This window comes from Nycticebus coucang, chromosome 9, assembly GCF_027406575.1.
Source record: "Nycticebus coucang isolate mNycCou1 chromosome 9, mNycCou1.pri, whole genome shotgun sequence".
Taxonomy (NCBI): Eukaryota; Metazoa; Chordata; class Mammalia; order Primates; family Lorisidae; genus Nycticebus; species Nycticebus coucang.
In genome coordinates this window covers 58703327-58731318 of record NC_069788.1, presented here as the reverse complement: position 1 = coordinate 58731318, position 27992 = coordinate 58703327, and the positions used below count along the sequence as shown (strand labels likewise).

Below are 27992 nucleotides of genomic sequence, written 5' to 3'. Positions count from 1 at the left end.
ATTAGGGACAATGAGTATTTTTCATGTGTGTGTTGGCCATTCATCTGTCTTCTTGGGAGAAGGTTCTGTTTAGGTCTTTTGCCCAATGATAAATCTAGTTGTTTGCTCATTTCTTGTGGTTAGTTTGAGTTTTCTGTAGATTCTGGTTATTAGGCTGGCTTTTGTCAGATTTATAATATGCAAATATCTTCTCCCATTATGAAGGCTGTCTGTTTGCATTAGTTGTTGTACCCTTCGCTGTGCAAAAGCTTTTTAGCTTGATCAGGTCCCATGTATTTATTTTTGGTGTTGCTGCAGTTGCAAATGGGGTAGTCTTCATAAAATCTTTTCCCAAGCTGATATTATCAAGAGTTTTTCCTGCACTTTCTTCTAGAGTTTTTATTGTTTTATGTCTTAGATTTAAATATTTTTTCCAGCATGAGTCAATTTTTCTAGTAGTGAGTGGTGTGGGTCCAGTTTCAGTCTTTTACATGTGGCTAACAAGTTCTCCCGGCACCATTTATTGACTAGGGATTCTTTTCCCCAGTGTATGCTTTTGTTTGGTTTATCGAAGATCAGACGGTGATATGAGGTTGGTTTCATCTCTAGGTTATCTATTCTGCTCCAAATGTCTATGTCTTTATTTTTGTGCCAGTACCATGCTGTTTTGATCACTGTAGACTTGTAGTATAACCTGAAGTCTAGTAACATGATGACTCTAGATTTGTTTTTGTTTCTTAGACTTGCATTGGCTATTTTGTTTTTTTTTCTGGTTCCTATGAAACAGAGAACTATTTTTCTTCATGCTTTATTACACTCTGGAAATGTACTGAGTAAACATCACTGTCTTAGTAGGCTCCCTTCACTTACAATGATGTATAATTTAAGTTTCTTTCTTTCTTTCTTTTTTTTTTTTTTTGGACAGTTGTTTCCTACTCTTTTCTCATTTTTTATGTGTCATTGTTTTGTTAGCATTTAAACTCATTGTACTTGTCGAAAGAAAGGAAATTAAGTAGTTAAGATGTAGAGCTTTAAGTTGTAATGATCTGGTGTTTTTGAGTTAATTCTAGCATTACATATAAAGTTTTCTAACTTAGACTTGTAATAAAGCTGCTTCTTCCATTTAACCCTTTTTCCTTGTTTTACGTTCCTTTCTTGTTTCAAGATGGAAATATTTCAAGAAAGGGTCCCACTTTGGTATCAATATCAGAAAGTTTTTTTTTCTTTATTTTTTTACTGGGAAGTGCATTCGTATGAGGAATGATATGGAATGGAGCAGAGACAAACTTTTGACTATATTTTTGTTTTTCTTTGTAATAGTTAAAAATGCCTGTTTGGGACATGGCAAGTGATAAGTCTGAAGATTTTTTAGAAAAACAGATTAAATTGAAAACTTTTGTCTAACATTATTAAATATTCGAATTGATATGTTAAATTTACTTAAATGAGAATTGATGTCTCTGGTCTATTTACTCATCTTTCTTTTTCTTCTTGTTTGATTATTCTGTCAGTCTTCTGCTCTCAGCCCCTACTATTGTGTTGGATTGCTTTATTAGGAAGATTTTCAGCAGGCTGACCTAGAGTTTAAGGTTCAGACGAGTCTTCTTGATGTGTACTTAACAGAACTGAATTTGTGTGAAATAAGAGCAATCAGCAAGAGATCAAGAAAACTTAGCATGAGCCCTAGGTGGTGGTGGTCTTAGAGGTGTGTGGTCACATATTCAGGAAACAATGATTGGCTTCTAAAATTATGTGAGTTGTATAAAGTATTGAAGATAAGTCTGGGTGTTTATAAAGCCTTTAAAAGAAAAAGAAATTAAAGGGAAAAAATAAACAGTATGAGTCCAAGTTGTCATTGGATATTGGAAATATCATTGATATTTCTGTACTATATAATGATATTCTAAAAGTTCATATGTACCACCCGCTTTAGCTTGTGAGAAGTGAAGGAGGGAAGGTTTGTGTATAGGAGCATAATTTAGTTAATGAATATGTTTTATAGGGTGGTCATATTTGTATAACCCAATTAATTTATGTGCGAATGTTCCAGGAATTGGTTCTTTTTTATTAGTGCATGACCATTATAATTGGCTTCTTGATAGAGATTTCCTAGTGTATATGGGTGGGACATTTTCCTCAGCTCTCATAATACGCAAAACAGTTGGCACTGTGGGATTTAGGAAAGATTTTTGCTCTGGACCATTGATAGGCAATGTTAAATATTGATCCAACTAGTATAGTAGCAATTATTGTACAAGTAATGTGGACTGTTTTGGTTTTTCTCAGCATAATGAATTCAGGAATGTGCCCCCAAACAGTGAATTTTATAAAAAGATTTTTGATTCAAAATTTCACAATACTGTATGTAATAATTTTAGCTGATAAAATGGTAATAGTCTTTTGCTCATTAAATCAAACATAAAAACCAGTATGGAATCAGGGTTTTGTAGCTGATTTATAAATAACTGCTGAAGCTCAAGGCTTAAAATTTAATTTGATTTTAACAGGGTTGAATTTTATGTGACATCCTAAGTAACAACTTAGAGAGATATTTAATAAAGATGGTTAATAAACCTACTGAGACACATTTGACCATTATTTAGAGGAGATGAATGTGAATTTACATTTAAAATGGAAAGATAAATGATTTCAGAAATGTAATGTTTGATTTTGTCTTATTCTATATATACGGCAATCTACTTTTTGCATCCCTGCATTAAAATTGCATGTATCTATTTTAATTACTTTACGTCTTTATCACTGTCTCCTCAGTGGTCTCATGTCATTATCAGTTGATCTGGTCACACTGTGAATCCTTCTTCCCATCTGTTCCTGTTAATACTTCCCCCTTTAATTTCTTATTACATGGGATTGAAATGATAGAAAGGAAAATAAAAACCCTTTCTCTTTTTATCTTTTCAACTCTATTGTCCTGGTTTCTTTCTTTTCTCTCTTTTCCTTTACTTAGCCCAAAGAGTGATCCACATGAGTCACAAAACAAATCAGTTCTCATTGAGCAACCATTATTTTTCCATCACAGCACTGGGCATCAGGGGCTAATGAGAAGGGATCAAAAAAGAAGGAACGTGTGAGTGTGTAATTATGAACTTTGCTGCATGGTCCCTTCATAAGTGTACCAAGCTCATTTTCAGGGAAAATTTGCTCTAGAAATTTCATTTTTACCTTTCAGCATGTTTCTCTGAGCCAGACTCCTTATTTCCTCTCATTTCTTTCTAAAGACATGTTCTCTTTAAGATAACTCATTCACTTTTATTCTGTAGTCTGTCAAATTTCAGTTTTAGATGGCTGCACTATAGACAACTGCACATAAAATAGGTAATGATTCAAAATATATTTTTTTATTCTGTGGTCTATGGACTTAAGGAGTTAATTTAAAACAGCAGTTCTATTTGAAAGAGGATTTCTAAAAGAGATGGTATATCACAAATAAAGTTTTTTTTTTTTTTTTTGTAGAGACAGAGTCTCACCTTATCGCCCTCAGTAGAGTGCCGTGGCGTCACACAGCTCACAGCAACCTCCAAATCCTTGGGCTTAGGCAATTCTCTTGCCTCAGCCTCCCGAGTAGCTGGGACTACAGGTGCCCGCCACAACGCCCGGCTATTTTTTTGTTGCAGTTTGGCCGGGGCTGGGTTTGAACCCGCCACCCTCGGCATATGGGGCCGGCGCCCTACCCGCTGAGCCACAGGCGCCGCCCACAAATAAAAGTTTTATTCCACTAATCTGTTCTTAAAGAAGTAATTGTTCTATGGTTGGATTTCCTTCCTTTCATCTTTGGCCAGATATACCAAGCAACTTTTATGTTATTTCCTTCTTTGTCTTTAGTGTACTATATATTTCAATTAAAAAATAAATAAACCTAGACTATTGTTAGATCTGCCGCTCTTTAATGAATCATTGGATTGGAAAAGAACTCATTATATCATCAGGTGGAGATATGTTCCTTTATTTGAATGTAGATAGTGAAGATGAATAATTTATCAAATGTTATTAGGGCAGGCTGCATATTACTGAAGTCACAGCGGGGTATAATGAAATTTGTGTCATGCTCGTATGAAAATAGCATGCCTTTGCATAGTCATTATTGAACTTTTGGCATCTCTCAGAGAACTATTATGTTATCATGCCAATCTTGCTCACCTCTTCATTAACTGGACTTTTGATTGAAGAGTTTAACTTATCTTAAAAATCTGTGGAATCTGTTCTGCCAAATGCTTGCTTGACTCAAGCATGTTTCTGTGTCAGTAGAAAAATTTTCAGCATGAATGAAGTACTTAATGTTTCTTATTAAAGTGATTAGTGCCAAAAGGCTATGACTGATGGTTTATCACTTCTGGTCATGAAAAGCTGTCTGTACAGGAGATGCTTAAGCAATATATTTTTCTGAAATTAGGGGTGATGAAACATGCATATAATTACTTTGTATCTTAACATCTATACTAATTATGTATTTGGAATTATCTTAATTGATTTAACAGAGTTGCATTTCATTTGCTTCTGGCATGATTGCACGAGGAGATCAACAGATCTTCTCCCCAAAAGCAATGATACAGCTGGACAAATGGTCAAAACCAAATCATGTCAGTACTCTAGAAATCTACCAACAGCATTCAGTGAATTGAGATGTGTGTATTCACCAGAACAACTGAATTTTGGGTAAGAAGAGTGTGAATCTGTGATGTTGGTGCTAAGACTGCTACTGATTTTCATCGTCAACTCTGTGGGCAAGGTTGTTCAACTAGGCTGCGCAAACCAGCAGCTCTGTTGCTGCTCCCGAGGCAGCTCAGTTGATTTGGAGAACTGTCAGGTACAGTGGCGATTTTTTTTTTTTTTTTTTTAGAGACAGAGTCTCACTTTATGGCCCTTGGTAGAGTACTGTGGCATCACACAGCTCACAGCAACCTCCAGCTCCTGGGCTTAAGCGATTCTCTTGCCTTAGCCTCCCGAGCTGGGACTACAGGTGCCCGCCATAGCACCCGGCTATTTTTTTGTTGCAGTTTGGCCAGGGCTGGGTTTGAACCCGCCACCCTCAGCATATGGGGCTGGCGCCCTACTCACTGAGCCACAGTCGCCGCCCTACAGTGGCGATTTTTGATGGCAAATGGCAGGGAAGGTCTGCAGCTCTGCTGGTCTGAAGTTGTTGGCCTTTTGGGTGTAAGCGGTGGATAGGTGGACTAGCCAGAGATTTAACAGGGGATTCTGGAGATGAGGCAGGGACAGGAGGCCTGAGAAGCTCTACATTTACCTAGAGTTGACGGAGGGTTGTGCCCATGTATAGCAGAAACTAGAGCAGGCTTTATGGGAGATACTGAAGTTCCTCAGATGGAAAAGAAGAAGTACTAAATGATAACTTGAATTTCAAGGAACAATGGAAAGTGCTAGAAATGGTACTTATATGGATGGGTAAACATAAAGCATAAATATATGTTTTTACATTTTTTCCATATTTAAAAAAGCATGCAGTTATATATAAAATAATAATTATAGCACTGTATTTTTGTCTTTCTATTAGTCCCCCTTCAACTATTAGGGATACATTCAGAGGCCTCCTGAAATCACAGCTAGGTGGTTTTTACTATGTTTTATCCTGTATATAAAGTTACATTTATGAATTAGGCCCAATACGAGATTAACAATAGCAATAATAGAACAGTTATAACAATATACTATAATGAAAGTTATGTGAATGTGGCCTGTCCCTTTTTTCCTCAGAATATCTTATTGTACTATGGGTGACCAAAACTGTGGAAAGCAAAACACAGATACGAGGGGGACCACCATATACAACTAAATATGTTAATACATGCGAAAGCAATAGCACAAAAGAGGAAAAAGGGAAAGAGATAGCACTGGGGCATTGAATATTCATATAAAAAATGAACTTAGGCCCTACTATATGCAAAAAGTAACAAAGTAGATCTTAGACTTAAATATAAGAGCTACGGCAGTAACACATCTAGAAGACGACACAGGAGAAATCTTTGTGACATCAGGATAGGCAGAGTTCTTAGATGCGTCACCAAAAGCATGAGCCACAAAAGAATAAAATTGATAAATTAAACTTCATTAAATTAAAAAGCATTCACTTTTTGAGAGACACCAGTATGAAAGTAAAACTATAAGCCATAGACTGAGGGAAGTATTTATGAATCGTATCTGATGAAGGTTCTGTAACCGTAATATATAAAGAATTCTTACAACCTAGTAAGATATGCTATAATTAAAATATTTGACAAACTACTGACATAAACATTTGTGTTAGTCAGGACCAATGTGATGTGTATAGAGAAAGAGCTGCATTGTAAGGAGTTAGGAGGCTGAGAAGTCTCGAGATCTGCAGGGGGCAAGTTAGAGACCTGAGAGAGCCAATGTGTAGGTCCAGTCAAGAGCCCAAGGCCTGGGAACCAGGAGCGCCAGTGTGTGAGTGCTCGTTCATGCCCTGGTGGGCTTGAGACCCCCAAAGAGCCAATATCTTGGTATGGGTCTGAAGGTCTGAATCACGGTTTTCTGGGTCAGACGGTCAGTCAGGAAGAACTCACTCTTGCTTACTTTTTTGTTCTGTTTGGCCTTTATTTGTTTGGATGAGGCCCATCCACATTGGGAGGGCAGTCTGCATTACCCAGTCTACCAATTCAGATGTCAATCTTGTCTGGAAACACTTGCATGTTCCCAGAGTAGTGTTTGGTCAAAATGTCTGGACATCCAATGGCACAGTTAAGTTCAAATATAAAATTAACCTTTATAACATTTTATTGAATAAGAAATACATTTGGTTAATAATCACATGAAAAGATGGTCAAATTTATTAGTCATTATGTAAATGCATATTCAAACCACAATAATTTACCAATATACACTCATAGAATAGCTGTTATCAAAAAAAGTCATGGTGTGTTGTCAAGGAAATGAAGAAATTAAAAATCTTATACTTTGCTAGTGGTAATATAAAATGGTACCAACCACTTTTTACTATTTTATATTATTTATTTCACTTTTTCCAAAAAATTTAAATATAAATTCACCATATGACCTGGCAGTTCCATTCCCAGGAATCAGTCCAAGAGAAATGAGAATAGATGTCCATACAAAGACTTTTACGCAAATATTGATAAAAATATAACAACTATTAATTAGAAGAAAATCCAACTTTCTATTAACTGGCAGTAGAGTAACAAAAAGTGCAGTATTTGGTATGAGAATAGAGATGAACTATAATAAGCTGGAAGGAATTTCTTTTGGTGATAGAAATGGTCAAAAACTGGAAATGGGTTTGATTGCAAAACTGCATAAATTTATTTAGAATTTAATTAGAGTACAATGGGTAAATTTGATAGAATATGCCTCAGTAACGTTATAAAAATAATATCTATATATAAAGAGAAAATAACAAGTAATTATGGTAGAATAATAATTAGGGAATCTGAAAGGTATGGGAATTCTTTGTACAATCTGAAATTATTTCAGAGCTTCAAAATTTCAAAAATTCTGTTGCTCTTAGAAATGGTCTGATTTCTTCATGTAACATTTTGTAAAATAAGTTTAAAAGTTTTGTTTGTTTTAAAAATATCCAGCCTCAAAGTGCCATTTTATTGTAGCTTTTTGATTCTTTACAACTCGATTTGTTTGCTTTGACCGGATACCTCCCTCCTGCTGCACATGCATGTCTGGTCTGTGGTTACTGTTCCTCTTTCTCATCTGTGCAATATAAAAGTGCAAATAATATAAGCAAAGCACTTTTGCCTGTAGGCCTCGACTATGGCTGTTTTTTCTTTTGACAGTATTTTTTAGGTTTATATAATCACATGTTGTCTAGATTGGATTTTTTAATGCATAAAAGAAAAAAGTTAAACGCAAACATTAACACATATTTTGAAAGCATTAAATTAGAGGGAAATGTGTGACTCATGCTGTTTATGTGCTTGATTTGAAGGTCACTCTGTGAGACTGCTGGGTCAGAAAAAGGATAATGGAAAGCGGCTGGGGGGAGCACGACTGGATTTGCCCAAGATTAGGAAGAATCCACTGATAGAAATCATTTCCATCAATACTGGGTAAGTGTTCTCTATCTTGCTCATAAAATATTCAGCATACTCTACGAATTCAGTTTTTTTCCTGAACATGTGACATAGAAAAGTATTTGAACATATCCTTGGGAAAGAAAAATCACAAAAAGCTCCAAAGAACTTGAATATTGTTTCTTCTGGAATGTTCCTTATATGGAAATTACACTTGTATTTGCTGCAGGGTTTTATGTCTTTGACTAACATTACTCCTAGTAATAAACATGGATTTCATTTTTCAGCTATGCCCTTGGTTAAAATCTTTGGAAAAAGAGCATTTTATTCTGTGAAATGGTTAGCAGACTGATCATGATCATCTTTGAGTGCTTTCAACAGGATTATAGTAAACGTTGTACACGATACTAACCATGCTTTGATTACTAACTATATAAAATGCATATTTTAAAATGTTATTCCTACGACTGAATGTTCAGTACTCTTTGAATTTCCACACCTTGGGCTAAAGTGTTTCCTATTTATTAACTCTTTTATACATATTCATACTTTGGTTTTTATTGAATTTGAGTTCTTTAAATTATAACTCCATGTGAAAACGTCACTTTTTCTTGAGAAATTGATGAGGTTAAGGGCTTCCATTCCTTAATCACTAGTAGTACCTGCTTAGCCCGTACCGCTCATTAAATTCAAGCTGTTCTGCCTTTTTTTTTATTAAATCAAAGCTGTGTACATTTATGCGATCATGGGGCACCATACACTAGTTTCATAGACCGTTTGACAGATTTTCATCACACTGGTTAACATAGCCTTCCTGGCATTTTCTTAGTTATTGTGCTAAGACATTTACATTCCACATTTACTAAGTTTCACATATACCCTTGTAAGATGCACCGCAGGTGTAATCCCACCAATCCTCCTCCCTCTGCCCCCCTCCCCCTCCCTCCCCTCCTTTCCGCCTTCCCCCTATTCTTAGGTTGTAACTGGGTTATAGCTTTCATGTGAAAGCCATAAATTAGTTTCATAGTAGGGCTGAGTACATTGGATACTTTTTCTTCCATTCTTGGGATTCTTTACTAAGAAGAATATGTTCCAGCTCCATCCATGTAAACATGAAAGAGGTAAAAGTCTCCATCTTTCTTTAAGGCTGCATAATATTCCATGGTGTACATATACCACAGTTTATTAATCCATTCGTGGATCAATGGGCACTTGGGCTTTTTCCATGACTTAGCAATTATGAATAGGGCTGCAATGAACATTCTGGTATAAATATCTTTGTTGTGATGTGATTTTTGGTCTTCCTCTACTGTATGCCTAGTAGAGGAATTATAGGATTGAATGGCAGATCTATTTTTAGATCACTAAGTGTTCTCCATACATCTTTCCAAAAGGAATGTATTAATTTGCATTCCCACCAGCAGTGTAGAAGTGTTCCCTTTTCTCCACATCCATGCCAACATCTCTGGTCTTGGGATTTTGTGATATAGGCTAGTCTCACTGGAGTTAGATGATATCTCAAAGTAGTTTTGATTTGCATTTCTCTGATGATTAAAGATGATGAGCATTTTTTCATATGTCTGTAGGCCGTGCACCTGTCTTCTTCAGAGAAGTTTCTCTTCAAGTCCCTTGCCCAGTCTGTGATGGGACACTTGTTCTTCTCTTGCTTATGCATTTGAGTTCTCTGTGGATTCTGGTTATTAAACCTTTGTCGGAGACATAACCTGCAAATATCTTCTCCCATTCTGAGGGCTGTTTGCTTGCTTTACTTACTATGTTCTTGGCTGTGCAGAAGCTTTTTAGTTTGATCAGGTCCCAGTAGTGTATTTTTGAAGCTGCTTCAATTGCCCAGGGGGGTCCTCCTTATAAAATACTCACCCAGGCCGATTTCTTCAAGGGTTTTCCCTACACTCTCTTCTAGTATTTATAGTTTTATGTCTTAAGTTTAAATCTTTAATCCAGTGAGAGTCTGTCTGAGTGAATGGTGAAATGTTCTGCTTTTTTTTGACTTGAGCTTCCCTCGTATTTCTCTTTCTGTCCTTTCCTTTCTTCATGCTCCTTCCCATTGAGCCCTGGTAAACTTGACTTCCTTGTCCAGTATCAGCCTGTCTCTCTCCAAGTCAGTGCCTTCTTTTCCTCTGTAGTGCTGACAGCTGTGTTGTCAGCCGTGGTCTTTTTTCTAGTCTCACCACCTTCTGGTTCATTTTTCATACTGCTGCAAATGACTAGAGGAAGGTTTAAGAAGTCATTGGTTTTCTCAAAAAGCCCCATGGGATGGCGTTCAGTTGCTCGATGGGTTTGTTGTGGACTAGTGTCTGGCCTTCAGTATTCAAGATTCATAAACTTGGCCTCATTAAGCACAGAGACTAGTGATGATCCAGAATTTAACAGTGAGAAGTGTAGTTGTCACTTGATTGGAATACCTAACCTATTCTTTCTATCCTGAGCCAGATTATAAACACAAGGCCACAGGGCCACTTGCTTTCTCCTCTGTCTCAGTTATTCTGTCCCCTTTCTGCAGGCACTGTATACTTCCCCTCCAACTTCTGATGATCCTATTTTAAATTGCAGCACTCCCACATTTCTTCTCTTTCATATGTGCCTTATTTTCCCATCTAACTTTTGTTACCATTAAAAAACACGTGTTTATGTTGATGTATATTTTAATTGTCTCTCCTCACTGGCTTGCACACTCCATGAGGACAAGGACTTCTGATTATTTCACTTACCAGTGTATCCTCAGTATATACCCACACTTTGTACACGGTAGGATTTAATAATATTTACTTAATTGAATGAATGATTGAGTTATGAATTTGAAAATTTAACAAGACTATGCTAAATTCCTTTTATGGGACAGATTGCCTTGCCACGGACAATAATCCTTGGAGTTTTCTGGCTATGCATAATTTCTCTTGAACACTGCCTTTTTTTGTTGTTTTGGTTTTGGTATGTGCAAGACTGATCAACCCTCTTCTGGCTACATACATTTGTTTAAAATGTTAATATTTCAGGATTGGTCAAATTCTGTTTCATTAGGATGCATTTGGTCTCTTCAAGGTGACTTTCCAGCTACTTTTGACCCAGGGAGCATTTGTTTTAACTGTTTACTTTCCCCGTCCCTGTGTACTTCTCCATTTTGCTGCTCTCCACCTCACTCTCCAGTCACCTCATCCTGAGTTACTTGGAATCTCAGACTGCAGAGTCTTCTGTGTCTTGATTCCAGGCCCTCCTGTGTGCTGAAGGGGTTCCCTGGGATGTCAGTCCTTTCCCTCTGGGCGTTGTCAGCCATCCTGTACTCAGCTGCATGCGCCTGTCTTTGGTGGGCTGTTTATTTCAGCCTCCACAGCTAGGCTACATCCATCTCTGTCTCCAGGGTGCATCTACAGCATTCCCTGGTTATGGTACTTCTCAGACTGTATCATTGATATTTCCCACTAAATTGCGAAGTCCTAGGTGCTGAACATATTTCAGTTATCATTACATTATTATCTTCGAGTTTGGTGCTCAGAACAGAATACAGTTATCCCCCCATCTCCATAGGGGGATTGCTGCCATGACCTCTGTGGATGCAGAATCTGTGCCTGCCAACCCCCTTCTATGAAGTGGGGTGATATTTGCGTCTAACGTAGTCATAGTTTCCCGCATACAGACTTTAAACCATCTCTAGGTTACTTATAACACCTCATATGATGTAAATGTTAAAGTTGTTATACTGTGTTTTTAAATTAGGTATTTCTATTGTTTTATTTATTTATTTACTTACTTTTTTATCTTTTTGATCAGTGGTTGGTTGAATCTGTGGATGTAGAACCCATGGACACAGAGGGTGACTTTACTCAATAAATATTAGTTGAATAAATGTTTTCTTTTAAAACTATTACTATTTTTGTTGCTATACCATAATTTATTTTTAAAGTTATTTTTGAAATATTTATAATTTAAGCTTTTTAATTTATGTTCTGTGGGATTGAGATATGAATTTCTACCCTCAGACTATTAATTATTTTCTTGAATTGGTTGCATCCTTGTCCCTGATGCTGGAATGAAAGCATCTGTGTGAGTATTTGGTTACACTGTCTTTCTATAACATTATAACTTGGAATTCTCTCTCTCTCTCTCTTTTTTAACTGCTAGTGGAGCTCTGCTTTTTTGGTTTACTTCTGAGTGTTTTAAAATGGTTATTATTTTTTGGTAGAAAATTATTCTTATCACTAAAATCCTAATACATTTCCATGTTTTATTGCTTTCAAATTAAATGTAGAGGTAAGTTTCTATAAATTTTCCATTTTTCATTCAGGAAAAGGATACCATTTGCAGCAAGTTTTATTATATAGTGTCTGACAGTTACTTAAGTTCATGAACTTGCTACCTGTGCTTACATTAGCAACATTCTACAAACAGCTTGCTAAGGGTTTACAACCTTGGTGTGTCAGTGCTTCATGGCTGTGTTCACGTCAACGTGTGCCAGTGTCTTGCTGAATGGCATTCATTATTGTTGTGGCGTGTTTTTGTGTGCTGTTGTGAGAATGTAGGAGCTTTAATTGCAGCAATGAACAAACATGTTAATTTCTTGTTAAACTTGGCAAGAGTGGAAGTGAAATTAGGGACATGTTAGTCCAAGTTTATGGAGATAATGCCATAAAGAAAATGGCAGTGTACAAATGGATTCAACATTTTTCTGAGGGCAGAGAAAGTGTCACTGATGAAGAGAGGTCAGGATGGAAATTTAAAAAATTTTTTTTGGAGAGCTTTAGGCCAAGTTTAATGGAAGGAACAGGGACTTGCCTGGGCAGAGCTGAAGATGGCATCTGTTGGAAAATCTTAACTGAAAATTTTGGCACGAGAAAGTCATAGCTCTTGTATCATGACAGTGCACCAGCTTACATGGCACTGTCTGTAAAGGAGTTTTCATCCAGTAAACAAATAACTGTACTGGTACATTCTCTCTCCTCATTAATCTGGTCCCCAGTGACTGTCTTTTCACCCAAAGATAAAGGAAATATCAAAAGGAAGACATTTTGATGACATTCAGGACCTCAAGGGTAATATGATAACAGCTTTGATGGCCATTCCAGAAAATAGTTACAAAATTGTTTCGAAGGGTGGACTAGGCCCTGGTGTCAGTGCCTAGCTTCCCAAGGGGAGGACTGCAAAGGTGACTGTAGTGATATTCAGTGGTGAGGTATGTGCACTTTTTCTAGGATGAGTTCTTGAACTTAATTGTCAGACCATGTATGTTCTAGTATTCTTGTTACCTCCAGACTCAGCAAAGTTTTATGTTTTTATACATTTCTAACTTAAAATAGAAAAAGAGTACAGTTAGTTGGTTTAGCCAAGGAAGAAGCTGAAAATTTCATATCATGCTAAATTTTGGGTGGGCACAGCAGGGTGAGTTCTGTGTGAATATTAATGTAGAGGTACGAAGATATAGTGTCAGACAAGTGGTTGGTTTAATAGGGATGAACATGTACATGAGCAAAAGAAGTGCGGTGAGGTTGAGAAGCGGAGTTTTGTCAGTGTCCCCGTTGGTGTGCTCCCTTAGTTTTTGTGGCAGTGGGACTGGAGCATGGAGACAGACAGGTAGGGGTAATGGAGGGGACAAAACAACCATTGGAAATTGGCACACAAAGAAAATCTGTGTTTTATTTTCCTTTTTCTGTCACTATTAAAGTCAATCCCTTGGCAATTTTTGTCTTTTCAAGCCAAGAGTTGGATCCTGCTTAGCAGATGTTACAGAAGTTATATGATTTTGTAGGTACTCCTATCAGATTATCTCTAGTTTGAAGGTTTAAAATCCTCCCTGGGGCTACACACATCTTAGAAAATACTGTCTGACCCTGTAATACTTTACTGATACTTTATCTTTTCACTTTTATTTATTTTTTCTTGTTATTTACCATGAATCACACAAAAAAATGATAGGGAACCTTTAAGGGGAATCTAGGTTTTTTTTTTTTTTTTGATATTATGTACTTTAATTAATTAGAATTTTTAAAGAAGTAATTACTTTTCTTCTCTCTATAACATCTTAGCTTTGGGAAAACCAACTTGGATGTTTTCATTTTCTTTTTGGAATATCCAGAATTTCTTTTTTTTTTTTTGTAGAGACAGAGTCTCACTTTATGGCCCTCAGTAGAGTGCTGGAATATCCAGAATTTATTAGTCTCTGTTCTAGTCCTACGTACATAGGCTTTCTATAGATAGTTGAATGAAAGAATAAATGAAAGAGCAAGAATGTAAATTTATTTTGCATAAGTGATGTTGTTTTTAGAGAAATAGAATCGCTACAAATGCCATTTTGTTAGCTTTTTAGTACTAATGATGCGAACATGAAAGAGTATTAAACAGTACATTTGAAAATATAATTATTATGTGTTTAACCACGTTCTGAAGTATTGTGTTAGGTGTTATTACTCATATAAAGCTAAATGAATATTTCCTAAATCAACAGGTAGCTGTCATGGTTGAAATAATCACAGCATATAGCTTGGGTTAGTTGGAGCTCCTGTGTGGGGAAGATTGGATCCTATTCTGTTCCTTTGTTTTTTTAGGAATGCTTTTAGGTCCCTGCATGGCCATCTTTCCAGGGGTGAGAGTACTCGGCAGTGGCTCTTACCTCTCAGTGTAAGAGTTGTTAGATGCTCACATGTCCTCTGACTGCTCTCTCTTTGAGACGCAGTGGCAGCAACATAGTGAAAAGGGCTGCTTCTCCTTGACCTCTGTCATCAAACCGTCATCATCCACATGTGGAAAATGCAAATCTTAAATACTATCTTTTTTCTGTTAATCTTAAATTGTAGCTTTCAGAAAATTATATTTGGTGGAAGAACTATTTATGAGGTATTTAATTGGAAATATAAAAAAAACAACTTGAATTGAGGTTTCAGAGAAATCCTGTTAAAAGTTTGACGTTGGGCAGGGCATGGTGGCTTATGCTGGCAATCCTGGCACTCTGAGAGGCTGAGGCAGGTGGATTGCCTGAGCTCAGGAATTCGAGACCAGCCTGAGCAAGAGCAAAACTCTGTCTCTAAAACAAATAGCGGGGCGTTGTGGTGGGTGCCAGTAGTCCCAGCTATTCAGAAGGCTGAGGCAAGAGGATCACTTGAGCCCAAGCATTTAAGGTTGCTGTGAGCTATGATGTCATAGCACTCAATCCCAGGGTGACTGAGAGTCTGTCTTAAAAAAACAAAAACAAACAAACAAGTTTGAAGCCTCTAGTATTGACCAAAGTTTAAAGGTAACCAAAACATACCCAGCAGTCTCTTTTGGAAGGTTGCCATTCTGATTAATTACTAGCTAAGAGTCGCTTAAGCCAACTCACACACTTTAGATTATGCTTTCTATATAATATTCTCTCAAAAGGAAATTTAGAAATATCTTAACATGCTCTTTGTAAAACTTAAAATCTAGGCATTATAGCTAGATTTATTGGCACATCCTTAAATGAGTGCAAAAGAGTTGCTTTAATTTATGTTCTTCTATGAGCTCATGGAGGTCAGGGTCCTTATCTCTCAGGTAGGAGCCTTCAGTGTGATACTAGTCTATTCTGGAGAAGGTATTGAAGTGTCTGGTATATTGGAAAGAGTACATGGAGTTGGAGTCATAGACACTTACTATTCTAGTTGGATGATGCAAGTAAATTGGCTAAGATCTTAGAATTGATCTCTTTTCTCACCTGAATTCAGTGCTACTTACTGTGTGTAGCCTGACACATTAATAGGTACATTTTTTAGAATGTTGATGCTTCTGTATCTTACACTCTACTGACATTCTCTGAGTCCTCTGCTCACCTTCATTTCTTTTCATTCTTTTTACTATTTAGGAGAGAAATTTGCTGGGACTAAGGTTAGGATATAGCCTATTCATTATCAGTTCTTCAGTTTCCTACTTCACCTGTTCAGTTGTAAGTGAATGCTTATTAAGTAAACTTAAAAAAAGTTCACCTTATTCTCTCTTGTAGCTTTTAGTACAATGTTTTGTTTTTTTTTTTCAATAGTATTCACTACATAAATATTTGTTAAGTATTTCAGTTGACAGCAGTGTTACTTAAATGCATAGAAAATTTTCCGGCTGAGCTGGAATATAGTTCTAATTGCTTCTCTTACTATAGATGATTGTTTTGTAGAAAAAAGAATATGTTAATTTGGACTATGAATGAAGCAAAACTTATCTCAAACAATTAAATGTGTGAAACTGAAGTATTTATGGCAATTCTGAACTTGTTACAACATTTTTACTCTTTTATCCAAAAATGAGTAGTCCTGAAATTTTCAGCCTTTTGCATGTCTTCAGTGGACATCCAAAATACCTTTTTTCCACTTAAATATTGTACAAATGAAATTTTAAAATAATGCTTATTTGTGTACTGTAAGACTGTATTTGGGAAAGATTATTCTTAGGAACAGTGGATGGCACTATTGGCTCATACCTGGGAAGTAACTGTTCTTAAGTTGCAGAATTTTCAAATGTGGGTTCATAAATGTCTTTAGAGTGAGTGACTCAGTCAGAAAGTTTAGGCAGTCTTAGGCAGGGGGTTTTATGTTAAAATTTGTAAACTCTTCACTAATCATCATTTGATTTAAACTTTGAAATGAATGTATAACTTTCAGCATAGAGAAATGGTTGATGTTTAAGAATCATTTCACATTCTATTGTGTTATAGGGTTCTGTTGCCCTAACAATTGCATCTTAACGTATGTTGACAAACACAACTATTTCATTTGAAGAAGGGAGAATAACTTAGAATTTGGATAAAAAGCAAAAATGTAAAGATTCTCAACTGTAGGGGCACCATTAAACCTTGAAGTTAATTGAGCGGAATGGCTGGCATTTTCTTCAGGTTAGTCAGTGGACTGTACAGTGTGGCCGTACATTAATAGAGAACTTAGAGATGGTTTTACAGTTTAAGCAGTTTATTATGTTCATGATTTTAAAAAATCAGCCTATTTTTTCATATGTAAAAATTTTGTGTGTCTGTTCTTTAACAAAATGGAAGGGTGCTACTTCTGGGCATGATTTACTCAATGAATGTAGTTGATCAGTTATTAAGTGCTGAGAATAAAAAGATGACTTCATTTGGTGTCTTCCCTTGAGAATCTTACATAATAAGAAGTAAAACAAGCACAAAACAATTGAATTATAATCCAACATTAGAAGTACAGTAGTACAGGAGTGAACAAAGTTATCTTATAGACAGGACAGATTGTTTGCATGAGTTGGATAAGGCTTCCATGGAAAGTAATTGGTAGATTGTGTCTTAAAATTATCTTACAGGTGGGTTCAAGGCACATCAAACAATGGAAAAAACAAAACCCAACCCAACCCATGAACAATGGTATTGAATTGTAGAAGGCCATGTCTTGCACAGAAAATGAGGAGTGAGTCAGTGTGGCAGTGTTTTGAATAAGGGAATGATAGAAGGAAGATTATAAAGGTAGCTCGAGATTGCTTGGGTTCGGACTGGCATAAGTTATCAACCCCTCTGTAGATTTCAATTTCCTCATCTATAAAATGGGGCTACTATAGTGCTGTGAGAATGAAATTAACTCAGTGCCTGTCACATGGTAGCCACTCAATCAATATGTAGTGTCATTATTGACTTTATTACAATGGCAACTGTAGAAAGACAAACCTCAGTCTTACTTAGATAGCAATTTACTTAAGACCACAGAGCTAGTAAGTCGCAGAGTCCTGCCTTGAACCACATCATCTGACCAGTTCTTTTCCAATAAACCACAAGATCAGCAGCTTCTAGTCCTGTTTTCTGTTCTTGGATTGGTACTGTAGTTGTTTAGTTAATTGAAGGGAAAGCTACCAGAGCTAAAGTTTGAGACTAAATCTAGAGGGTGGCTTATTAAATCTGAGAAAAATGCTGGGCACCAGATTTTTACAGAGAGAATGGAGAACATGAGTTAATGTGGTGAGTCAGTCAAGTAGAGGTGGGCTAGGAGATTTTCTGCTGCGTTTTTGTTTTGCGTAGTGTCAGATGCCTCTTAGGATGCATTCCTTTTGTCCACTGGAATGGAACTTGAATTTCCTATTATGATTTTAAAGGATGGGACTGCTTCATCCTATAGGATTAGAGATATATGACTATTACACCCTCCTTTCTCATTGTCTGTTTCTTTTCCTAACTCTACTTAAGATGTATGGACATAAGCTGCACTTGGAAGGGCACAGCAGGAATAAATGATTGGATGTATCCAAAAAACCACCAGCTGACAGTTTCTCTGTTGCTTTAAGAAAACTTGTTTTCCAGCCCCATCAGGAGAGAAAAAAAAGTCCTAAAACTTTTGTAGCCCAACTTTAATTAAGTATAATTGGATACACATGCGATTGCGGGTGAAGGCCTGTCAGTATTTTCCAATACAAGAATAATATATATCTCATATTTATTTTTGAGACAACTGTGGTTTTATTTTCCTACATCTCAGTATGGTAGCCCCAGTTGTTTTATTTTTTTCTAACCCTGACAAAGCAGAATGTTTTGTTTGGCTTTTTAAAAAGGCAATAGTGCATGTAGTCAAGACCTCATTTACTTTATCTGATGAAATAGTCTCTGAGGAGTGTCTATTTTTCTGTAAATACACTAAGGAAACCGGGTTTAAAACAAGGTCATTTAAAAAAATCCTGGCTTCAGTTTTTAAACAATGTATGTAGCTTTGTGATTTCTAATGTACATTTTTTTTTTGTGGTATTTCTTAGGGTAAATTTAAAATAAGTATTGTGAGATAATATGGGTTTAGGAAGCTCTTTCTCTCTGGTAAATAAATCTCTTTTATGTTTTGTTCTGTTACTGCTCTTGAGGAAAACATAAGCTATCTAAAATGGGATTCTTAGTCTGTTCTTCTCCCCCACTTTTCTGGTCTGTTACTTCTCCTCCTACGTCTCTGTAAGTTTATGGGAACAAGGTATGCAAGCTGCGTCCAGTTCTTTAGGATCAGCAGCCCTTCGCCACTGGAAGATATCCCCAATCGAGATTGGTAGTCTGTTTTATTCATTGATTTGTTTATATGTTTAGTCTTTACTCATTCACTCATTTATTCAACAAACATTTGCACGACATCTACGTCTGCCAGAAACTGTATTAAATGCAATAAAAGAAACAGTACCTACCTAGGGTGTTACTGCTCCTGTCAGTCTTGCAGTCTAGTGTGGTTGGGTGAACCCGTAGGTAATTTTGTTTTGGTCTTTATGGGATACAATTATAGTTCTTTTCATATGTGTGGGACTTAGAGTTGTATACCTGGAAATTACCACCAGTATAGAGAATGTATAAAATGAGACTTGTCTAACATGTGATGGCTGAAAATGGTCTTGTGCAGTAGCAGTGTACAGCACGCATCTCACGTTAGCTAGCAGATCTCTCTTTGGGAATTGGCCACTGTTGAGAATCAGTCAACACCATCACTTACTATTCTCACTCTGGGATTCAGGCAATCCGTGATCCTTTGACTATTGATTTAATGCTTACTGTCTCAAAATTATACCTTCAATTTCACTTTTAAAAAGTGGAATTGTTAAAGCCATTTCTGCCTATTTTACCTTCTTTCCCATTTTTATTTCTACTCTGGGGTTTATTTTTTTCATTTTCCTATCTTAATTCTCCATTATATGCAAAGGAAGAGGCAAAGCAACAAAAATAATGACAAGCTGTCAGTAGCAGTCCTGATGTTGACGGATTAAATGCATCTTGGAAAAAGAGGTGTCCGTGTCAAATGCCCATGAGGAAAGAGTGGGGCTGAGATTCTGCTTCTGCTAAAAGCAAATTTTACTGCTGTTTTCTGTGGTGCATAATAGTGGCCACATGATGTTCAGCATTATGAGAGTCTTCTGTGTAACTAAGTTGATTTGTACTTACATAGTTGGCTTTTTACAGTTATATATCTAATGATTAATTTTCTTAATTTTACCGGAAATTTGTCAACCAAGTACCCTATTTGGAATGTAACTAACATACTTTAATTCTCCATTAACTCTAAATCCTAATGATAGATTTTCAAGGATGAGTGATAGAAGAAAGAATAATGCAGTTGTTTTAGATTCTATTCTTTTTTTAATTTTTAATTTGATTATCCTACACTTATATTTGTCCTAATTAGGAATGCAACTATAACTGGAACTCATACATAAAATATTTTCCAACACACTTCACAAATGCTTGTTTGAAGCAGCATCAATATGGCTTGTCTAATTTGTTAGTTTCTTTTCTTTATCACAATACTGCTTTGCTTGTTATATCTTGTAAGTTCCTAAATTTAGAATCTTATAGATCCTGTACAGATTTAAGTGATTCACCCTTTAATCTCTAAATTTTCTGATCCTGTATCATATAGTCTCTTGTTATCTGATTCAAATTACTGCTTTGTTCTCTTCCTGATTTTTCATCTTCTGTATCTTCTGTCTTTTCCTTTTGAACTCATACTTTGGACTTTCATATAATTATGATTTTTTTTTTTCCTTTTTGAGACAGAGTCTCACTTTGTTGCCCTGGGTACAGAGTGCTATGGCATCACAGCTCACAGCAACCTAAAACTCTTGGGTTCAAGTAATTCTCTTGCCTCAACCTCCCAAGTGGCTGGGACTATAGGTGTCTGACACAACATCCTAGAGACACAACATTTTAGAGATAGGGTCTTGCTCTTTCTTAGGCTATTCTTGAACTCATAAGGTCAAGCAGTCCACCCACCTCAGCCTTCCAGAGTGCTAGGATTACAGACATGAGTCACTGTGCGAGGCCCAAAGGGGACAGCGGTCTGCATGGCCCAGGAGTTGAACCCAGGCCTCACCCGTGGTGGATGAGAATTCCACTACTGAACACCCATGCACCATAATGATGTTTTATTAAAGATCTCTTTGTTTTGATTTAGTAGATGAGAAAGAACTAGTTGAATTTAAACACATCTACTGTAGATATATGGATTTGTCCTTTGTAACATTTCCTTGCCAAGCATTTGGGAGGATAATAGAATAGCATGATAGTTTGCATAGTAAGCAGCAGATTTAAGCTACTTATTAATAGGTTATACTGGCTTAAGATCTTTTGCCAACTAATGAGAATGGTCTGAGGCCTTTTTTTAAAATAAAGGATAGAAAGAAATCTTTTAATTAGGAATAGATTTTGCAAAATGTTTAATAAGTTCCTTTAATATTTGTAGACCTATGGCCAAATACCAATGGCCCACATACCTTCTTAATACAAATCGTTCTTGGATAATTAAAAATCTTTTCTGCAGGTTCATATATTCATAGATTGTTACAGCTAAAAAGGAATTTAGAGATTTAAAATCTTCTTTTCGTAGATGATAAAATTGAGGTCCTAAAATCTCACTGTTCGGTGGTGCTTATATTACACTCACTTTTAGGAGAATAAGGTTCATGACAAACACAAGAGGTTGCATAAAAATGATATTTCAGGGCCGGGTGTGGTGGGTCACACGTGTAATCCTAGCACTTTGGAAAGCCGAGGTGGGTGGATTGTTCAAGACCAGCCTGAGCAAGAATGAGACCCCATTTCTAAAAATAGCTGGGCATTGTGATGGGTGCCTGTAGTCCCAGCTAGTCAGAAGACTCAGAGGCAAGAGGATTGCGTGAGCCCAGGAGTTTGAGGTTGCTATGAGCTACGACGCCAAGGCACTCTACCAGGGGCAACAAATTGAGAATCTGTCTCAAATAAATAAATAAATAAATAAAATTGTATTTTATGTTAGCTAGGAATGAAATATGTCTAAGTCAAAACACCAGAAAATGGTATCACTGTAGCCAGTAATGTTTGGTGAATAAACAAAGGAAAATGGTGAAATTATCTTTCTATTAAGTGAATTTGATTTGCACAGCTTCCCAAGGGGAGTACTTCAAAGGTGACCTTAGTGATATTCAGCAATGCGGTATGTAGGACTTTTCTAGGATGAGTGTGTGAACTGAATTGTCAGACCTTATAGTAGTGAACAGTAAAAAGTACTAAATGTTTGATGTCCTCAACATCTTGGATGGATCTCAAAAGCCTGATGCTGAGTGAAAGAAACCAGTCATAAAAAAGTATGTACTATGTCCTAATATGATTTGTTTATATGACATTCTCAAAAAAACAAAACTACAGTGATGGAAAAGAGGGGCAGTAGGGAGTATTTCGGGGTAATAGTCCTCTTCCGTGTTCTTATTTTGTTGGGGGTTATACATATCTAGCCATAGTGCCTAATTCATAGAACTGTACACCTTCCAAAAAAAATTAACTTTATCCTTTGACAGTTTTTTTTAAAAATGTAATTGAGTCTATGAAGAAAACTAATACATATTAAGTAATGTTCATTAAGTCTCATATATGGTTTATTAGTTAAAAAGTAATGTTTAGATGGAGAACCAGGGTAGATTGAAAATTACGTTTAAAAGGTTTGCATCTCATTTAAATGGGAAGCAAAGTCTTTTGGACAGTGAAGAAGATGAGTTTGCCTTGTATATTTGAGTTTTGGAACAGTTGCTAAGGATAAATGAAGCGTTACTGAATTTATCCTCAGTAGAGAGTGGAATATTGTCACCTCTAGGTAATATGAGAATAGTAATAAGACAGTTAAATGGCAACATTATGTCATTATTTGATTTATTAAATAAAACTTTTTAATTACTTGGTGTCATTTCCCATTAGAGAAAACACTTTCATTTTGGCAATTCTTGCCAGTCCCCATTTGTTAATCACAAGACAACTTCTAGAAGACTTCCATTGCTGCTGGAGGTGGGAATGGCAAGGGTAGAATCTGGTTAGAAGAAAGGGTCACACTCAGAAGAAAGGGTTTGGCTCATAAGTAAGCTGATGTGTGTGTCCTGCCCCTATTTTATGCATACACATGCCCTAACTTTGTGATTTTTCCTGATACTTTTTGCATAGAGAAATAATTATTGCTTTTGAAATTGTGCCTATAAAAACTTTAACAGTCTAAAAGTATATGGCCACTTTAGTATTCATAGTGATTTATTTAAATTTTATCTTTTTCCATCTGAGTAGATACTGTAAGAAACTTAATCAGGTCCTCATATTTACCATTTAATCATTTCAACCATATATTTGGAAAATTGCAAATTCCCCTTTTGCGGGGGCTGCCTGTAAAAATGTGCATGGTGATAAAGCAACAGCCTGGATTCCCCACAGCATCTCAGAGCATGCGGCCCCGCCAGAGCTGCCAGACCAGCATATGCCTGCCCAGCTGCCCTTTTTCTTTTTGTAAAGCAAATGCTCCTAGAAGCTTTATTTGCAATAGCTGAAAACAGGAAGCAACTCAGCATCCCTCAGCAGAAGAAAGGACCTACGAACTGTGAGAATACTACATACAATGGAACACTACCCAGCAAAATAAAGGAACTGAGTCCTGATACACGGACAAGCACAAATGAAACTCAAAGTAATTATGCAGATAGAGGAACCAGACAAAATGATGACACACTACATTATCTACATAAAATTATAGGAAATGCAAACAAATCTCTAGTTAAAGCAGATCTGCGGTCCTGAGGGATACGGAGGTGTTACTAGGGTGCCCAGTAGACTTGACTCATCTGCTCACTGTCTCTGTTATGTGCAGTTTCTTTGATTCTTTTGATACTTAGAAGGAGTTTTTAAATGTTTTCTCTTAACTCTTTCCCTAAATCATTTCCTGTCTTCCTTCACCACCCTAGTATCTTCGTTAGCATATAAAGAAAAGTCAGAAGAGAGAATAAGGAAAGAAAGCAAGAACGTGTGAGCTAGATCTCATTTTGCCAGTTAACAGGCCACCAATGAGCACTTTTATGTGCCATGTGCATGTGCATGTGAGTATGTGCGTGTGTATTGTGTGCATGTGCGTGTGTATGTGTGTACGTGCATGTGTATATGTACACGTGAGTATGTGCGTGGGTATGTGCATGTGAGTATGCGTGTGTACATGTGCATGTATGTGCGTGTGTACGTGTGTGCATGTGTATGTGCATGTGCTTGTGAGTATGTGCATATGTACATGTGTATGTGCATGTTAGTATGTGCGTGTGTATATGTGTGTGTGCATGTGTGTAAATGCATGTGCATGTGCACACACTCTTCAGGTGTGTATCTAGGCTTCTTAAGCAGTTGTTGGCACATGACAGGCACTTAGGGCTAAGGTATCTGAATATTCATCCTGAATCACCTAGCTGTATATGTTTAACAGACTCTTCACAGACTTTATTCATAATCAGTTAATGCTCCTGAATGCTTGTTACGGGGTACAAGGAAGAAGATAGGAGCTCCAGTGTGGAAAATTACCTTCATAGGTAATTCAGCCCACTAACTTATTACCAGAGAGTTATTATTGTCATCCTCATAAATAACTTATTATGTAATATAACTACATCCGTAAATGCATTTCAGTGACTTTTTTTACCCATTTTAATTCATACCTGATGACTACTGTGGACTTTGTCATCAGAAAAAGAAAACACGCATACACATAACATTTTGAATGTTTCTGTTTTGATGGGGCTCAGAGAATCCTTGAAACCCTTCTGAGGCATGCCCTCAGGGATTTAGGGATCCCTGTTACAAACCTCTGGCCTAGGAGGTAATATTTCTGATTTCCTTCCTCCTTCACGTTTCCTCTGTTCTCCTTGGCTGGCCAGGGTTCTAAGTCTAAGGATTACTTAAACTTGTGAGTGATTAGTTCATTGGATGGCCCTGCCTGAAACACATTGTTTTAGTTTCCTGTTAATTTTTACCCTGAGGCATACATAGCAATACAGAAAGGAGCAGAAGAAACATACAGTGCTAGCCATTTGATTGGAAGGCTCCATCTCTCTCAGCCAACACATATCCCCTTTCCACTTCCCTGGAATTATCAGGTGTGTCAGTCTCAGCTTTCAATGTAGTGGAAATATTATCAAGACTCCTAGTGGAGTGATCCTCCATGGGTATTAACTCCTCCAAATTAATTCAGCATCACAGGGAGTTTTAATAAAAACCATTTAAGTGGGTAATCATTAGGTGTAATTGTGAGAGGCACCTTCCTGCTGATAGTATTGGGTGTCCGGATCTTTGTTTCCGGGCAAGGAGTAGAGTATGTACCACATCCTGCAAGGTAAGCGTTCAGGCTAGCAGAAATCATCTGCAGATGGCACCACAGCAGACTTATTTACATTTTCTCCCCTAAGTTTTATTCTGCGAAATTTCAAATAGGCAGCAATGTTGAAAGAATTTTAAGTGAACACTTGTATACCCATCATGAAGATTCCATCAACAGTTTATTCTCCTATATCAAATCTCTCTTCATTTCTATCCATCCATCAGTCCTTTATTTTAAAAATACATTTCAAATTGCAAATGTTAGAACAATTTTTTGTAAGTATTTCACCAGACATGACATCATTAATGAGAGTTCAATCCTTGTTTGTAAGTTTTTGTGTAAAATTTAGAAACAATAGAATACATACATCTTAAGAGTAAATTGCTGTGTTTTGACAAATGCATATACTTATGTAACTCACATCTCTATTTTTTAAAAACTATAAGTTAGATACTACTTAGCATTATTTACTATAATATTACTATCATAATATCCACAATAGGATTATAATAACCCCTGATTTATCAGGAAGTATTGGTAAATATTCTGTATTTGCTGTGTTAAGAAAATGCTGCAGTCCTCTCTACCTGTCTGTTCCCTCCCTGTAATATGGAAATACACATAATAGATTACTTTAGCCAGTTTTTGTAATGTTCTTCTTAAATGTGTTAAGTATTTCTAAGTGTGCTATTGTGTAATATACTTGATAAAATATTTTCTTTAAAGATATGTTTACCACTTGTAGTATTTGCTGTTAACCCTTAAAAAGCGTGAATGAGTTACTTTTCTGTAGCAAATAATTTCTTCATGTTACTTTCTAAAATACTAAATACATACTCAAGTCCTCACCTTATAATCTCCAAAAAGAAAAAGAAGAAAATACTTTCTGAAATGTTCTCAACTTTTGTATTTTAGACAAATAAAAAGCTGATTGTAGTCTATATGATATATGTCCTAAAAATTAACCATTCTGTCTAGTTTGGTGTTTGCAAAGGGATACCATAAAATAGGACTTACAGTAAATTGATTTAAAATACCTTGAATCACCGGGCACATACCTGTAATTTTCGAACTCCTGGAGTCTGTCGCAGGTGGATTGCTTGAGCTAAGTAGTTTGAGATCAGCCTGAGTAAAGGGGGACCTTGTCTCTAGTAAAAATAGAATAACCAGGCTTTGTGGCAGGTGCTTATAGTCCCAGGCTATAAGGGACTATAAGCACCTGCCACAAAGCCTGGTTATTCAAGTAGGAAGATCACTTGAGCCCAGTTATGTCAAACTGGGCTCAAGTGATCTTCCTACTTCAGCCTCACCAGTAACTGGGATTATAGACCATAGCCACCAGCTACATTTCTCAGAGCAGGAAGTGTCCTTGTAAAGAAAGTTGAATGTTGGGCGGCGCCTGTGGCTCAAAGGAGTAGGGCACTGGCCCATATGCTGGAGGTGGTGGGTTCAAACACAGCCCTGGCCAAAAACTGCAAAAAAAAAAAAAAAAAATCTGAATGTTGCAGGTCAGTGAATAGGTGGGGCTTAGATGCCTTAAGTATCTTGGACTTTGTGTCTGTAGAAGGTTTAATTGGATGGAAGGAAAGTACTGCTGAAAGTTCTTGCACGTCTGAAAGAAGGTGCATTTCTAAAAGGCAGGGCAGGCATCCTAACATGTTCTCTTGTCAGAGGGCCACAATTAATTTTGGGACTTGACCTCCAGGGAATTAATAAAGTGTCTAAACCTGATTTGAAATTATATTAAATATCCTGAATCCACACTTGTTGCTATTTGTCAAGTATGTATTGAAACCATGAATAATTTATTACTTAACATTTGATTGTGTGTGGGTATGCATTTGTGATGGAGTTCCAGAGTTTCCAATGAAGTTAGAGGAAAAGTGTTAGTAAGACTGCAAACTTCTTAGATTGTTGTAGAAGCCCTGTGCCTTCTTTCAGCCTTCTCTTTTTTCCTCCACTTATACCTATTGCTCATCAGTGCCAGACTGCCTGTCTCAGCTACTATCCCATGTGTTGATGCCCTGGTGTATGCTGCAATTTCTGCTAGCCTGCTGTCGTCTGATAGGCCAACTCTACTTATCTTTCAAAACTTGCTCAGGTATCACCTTTTATGGGGGGGGGTGGGGATTTGTTCATCTCCCAGTTTTGTGAAATTTTTATGTCATGACAAATTCTCAAAAGACTGAGAGAGACAAACAATTGAAAAGAATGTACTGGGTGGCACCTGTGGCTCAGTCGGTAAGGCGCTGGCCCCATATACCGAGGGTGGCGGGTTCAAACCCGCCCCGGCTGAACTGCAACCAAAAAATAGCCGGGCATTGTGGCGGGCACCTGTAGTCCCAGCTACTTGGGAGGCTGAGGCAAGAGAATCACTTAAGCCCAGGAGTTGGAGGTTGCTGTGAGCTGTATGATGCCGTGGCACTCTACCAAGGGCCATAAAGTGAAACTCTGTCTCTACAAAAAAAAAAAAAAAAAAAGAAAAGAATGTACTTAGGATAACGTAGTACTTCGACTTCTAAGTAGGAAGATATACTAGAAAAAGGATGGATGAATTTTAATTTTTTTTGTCCTGTTGAGGGAAATGGAAAATGAAAATATGATAGATCATGTTAGAAAACATTTCCAAGATTATATTTTTTATCATTTTTTATTGATATCTATGGTATTCTGTTAAATCTTTGGCTATAATTACACTGTATAATTTTATAGTGACTATCTACACATTTGAAAAATATTTTTAAAGGTTTAAGAATTGCAGTGTAGTCATTCAGTAAAAATACCTTGCGTGCTTCTGAGCCACCTACAGTGGTAGCCATAAGGATACAATGTTGTAATAAAGAAATAGTGTGACCAAATTGTAAAAATTCAGAAAAGAAAAAAATAGTAGTATGAACTCAAGGAGAGACTGTAGAAG

At 36.7% G+C, this 27992-nt stretch overlaps 1 protein-coding gene across 3 annotated transcripts in view; it reads left to right on the top strand.

The window, feature by feature from the left end:
* The window catches only part of CDKAL1 (CDK5 regulatory subunit associated protein 1 like 1), a 704761-nt gene that overhangs the window by 230252 nt on the left and 446517 nt on the right, over nt 1-27992 (top strand). For all 3 annotated transcript variants that reach the window (XM_053601908.1, XM_053601906.1, XM_053601907.1), the window contains one exon: nt 7928-8048. In XM_053601908.1, the coding sequence (XP_053457883.1) occupies nt 7928-8048 (121 nt within the window). The remainder of the gene's footprint in view (nt 1-7927; nt 8049-27992) is intronic.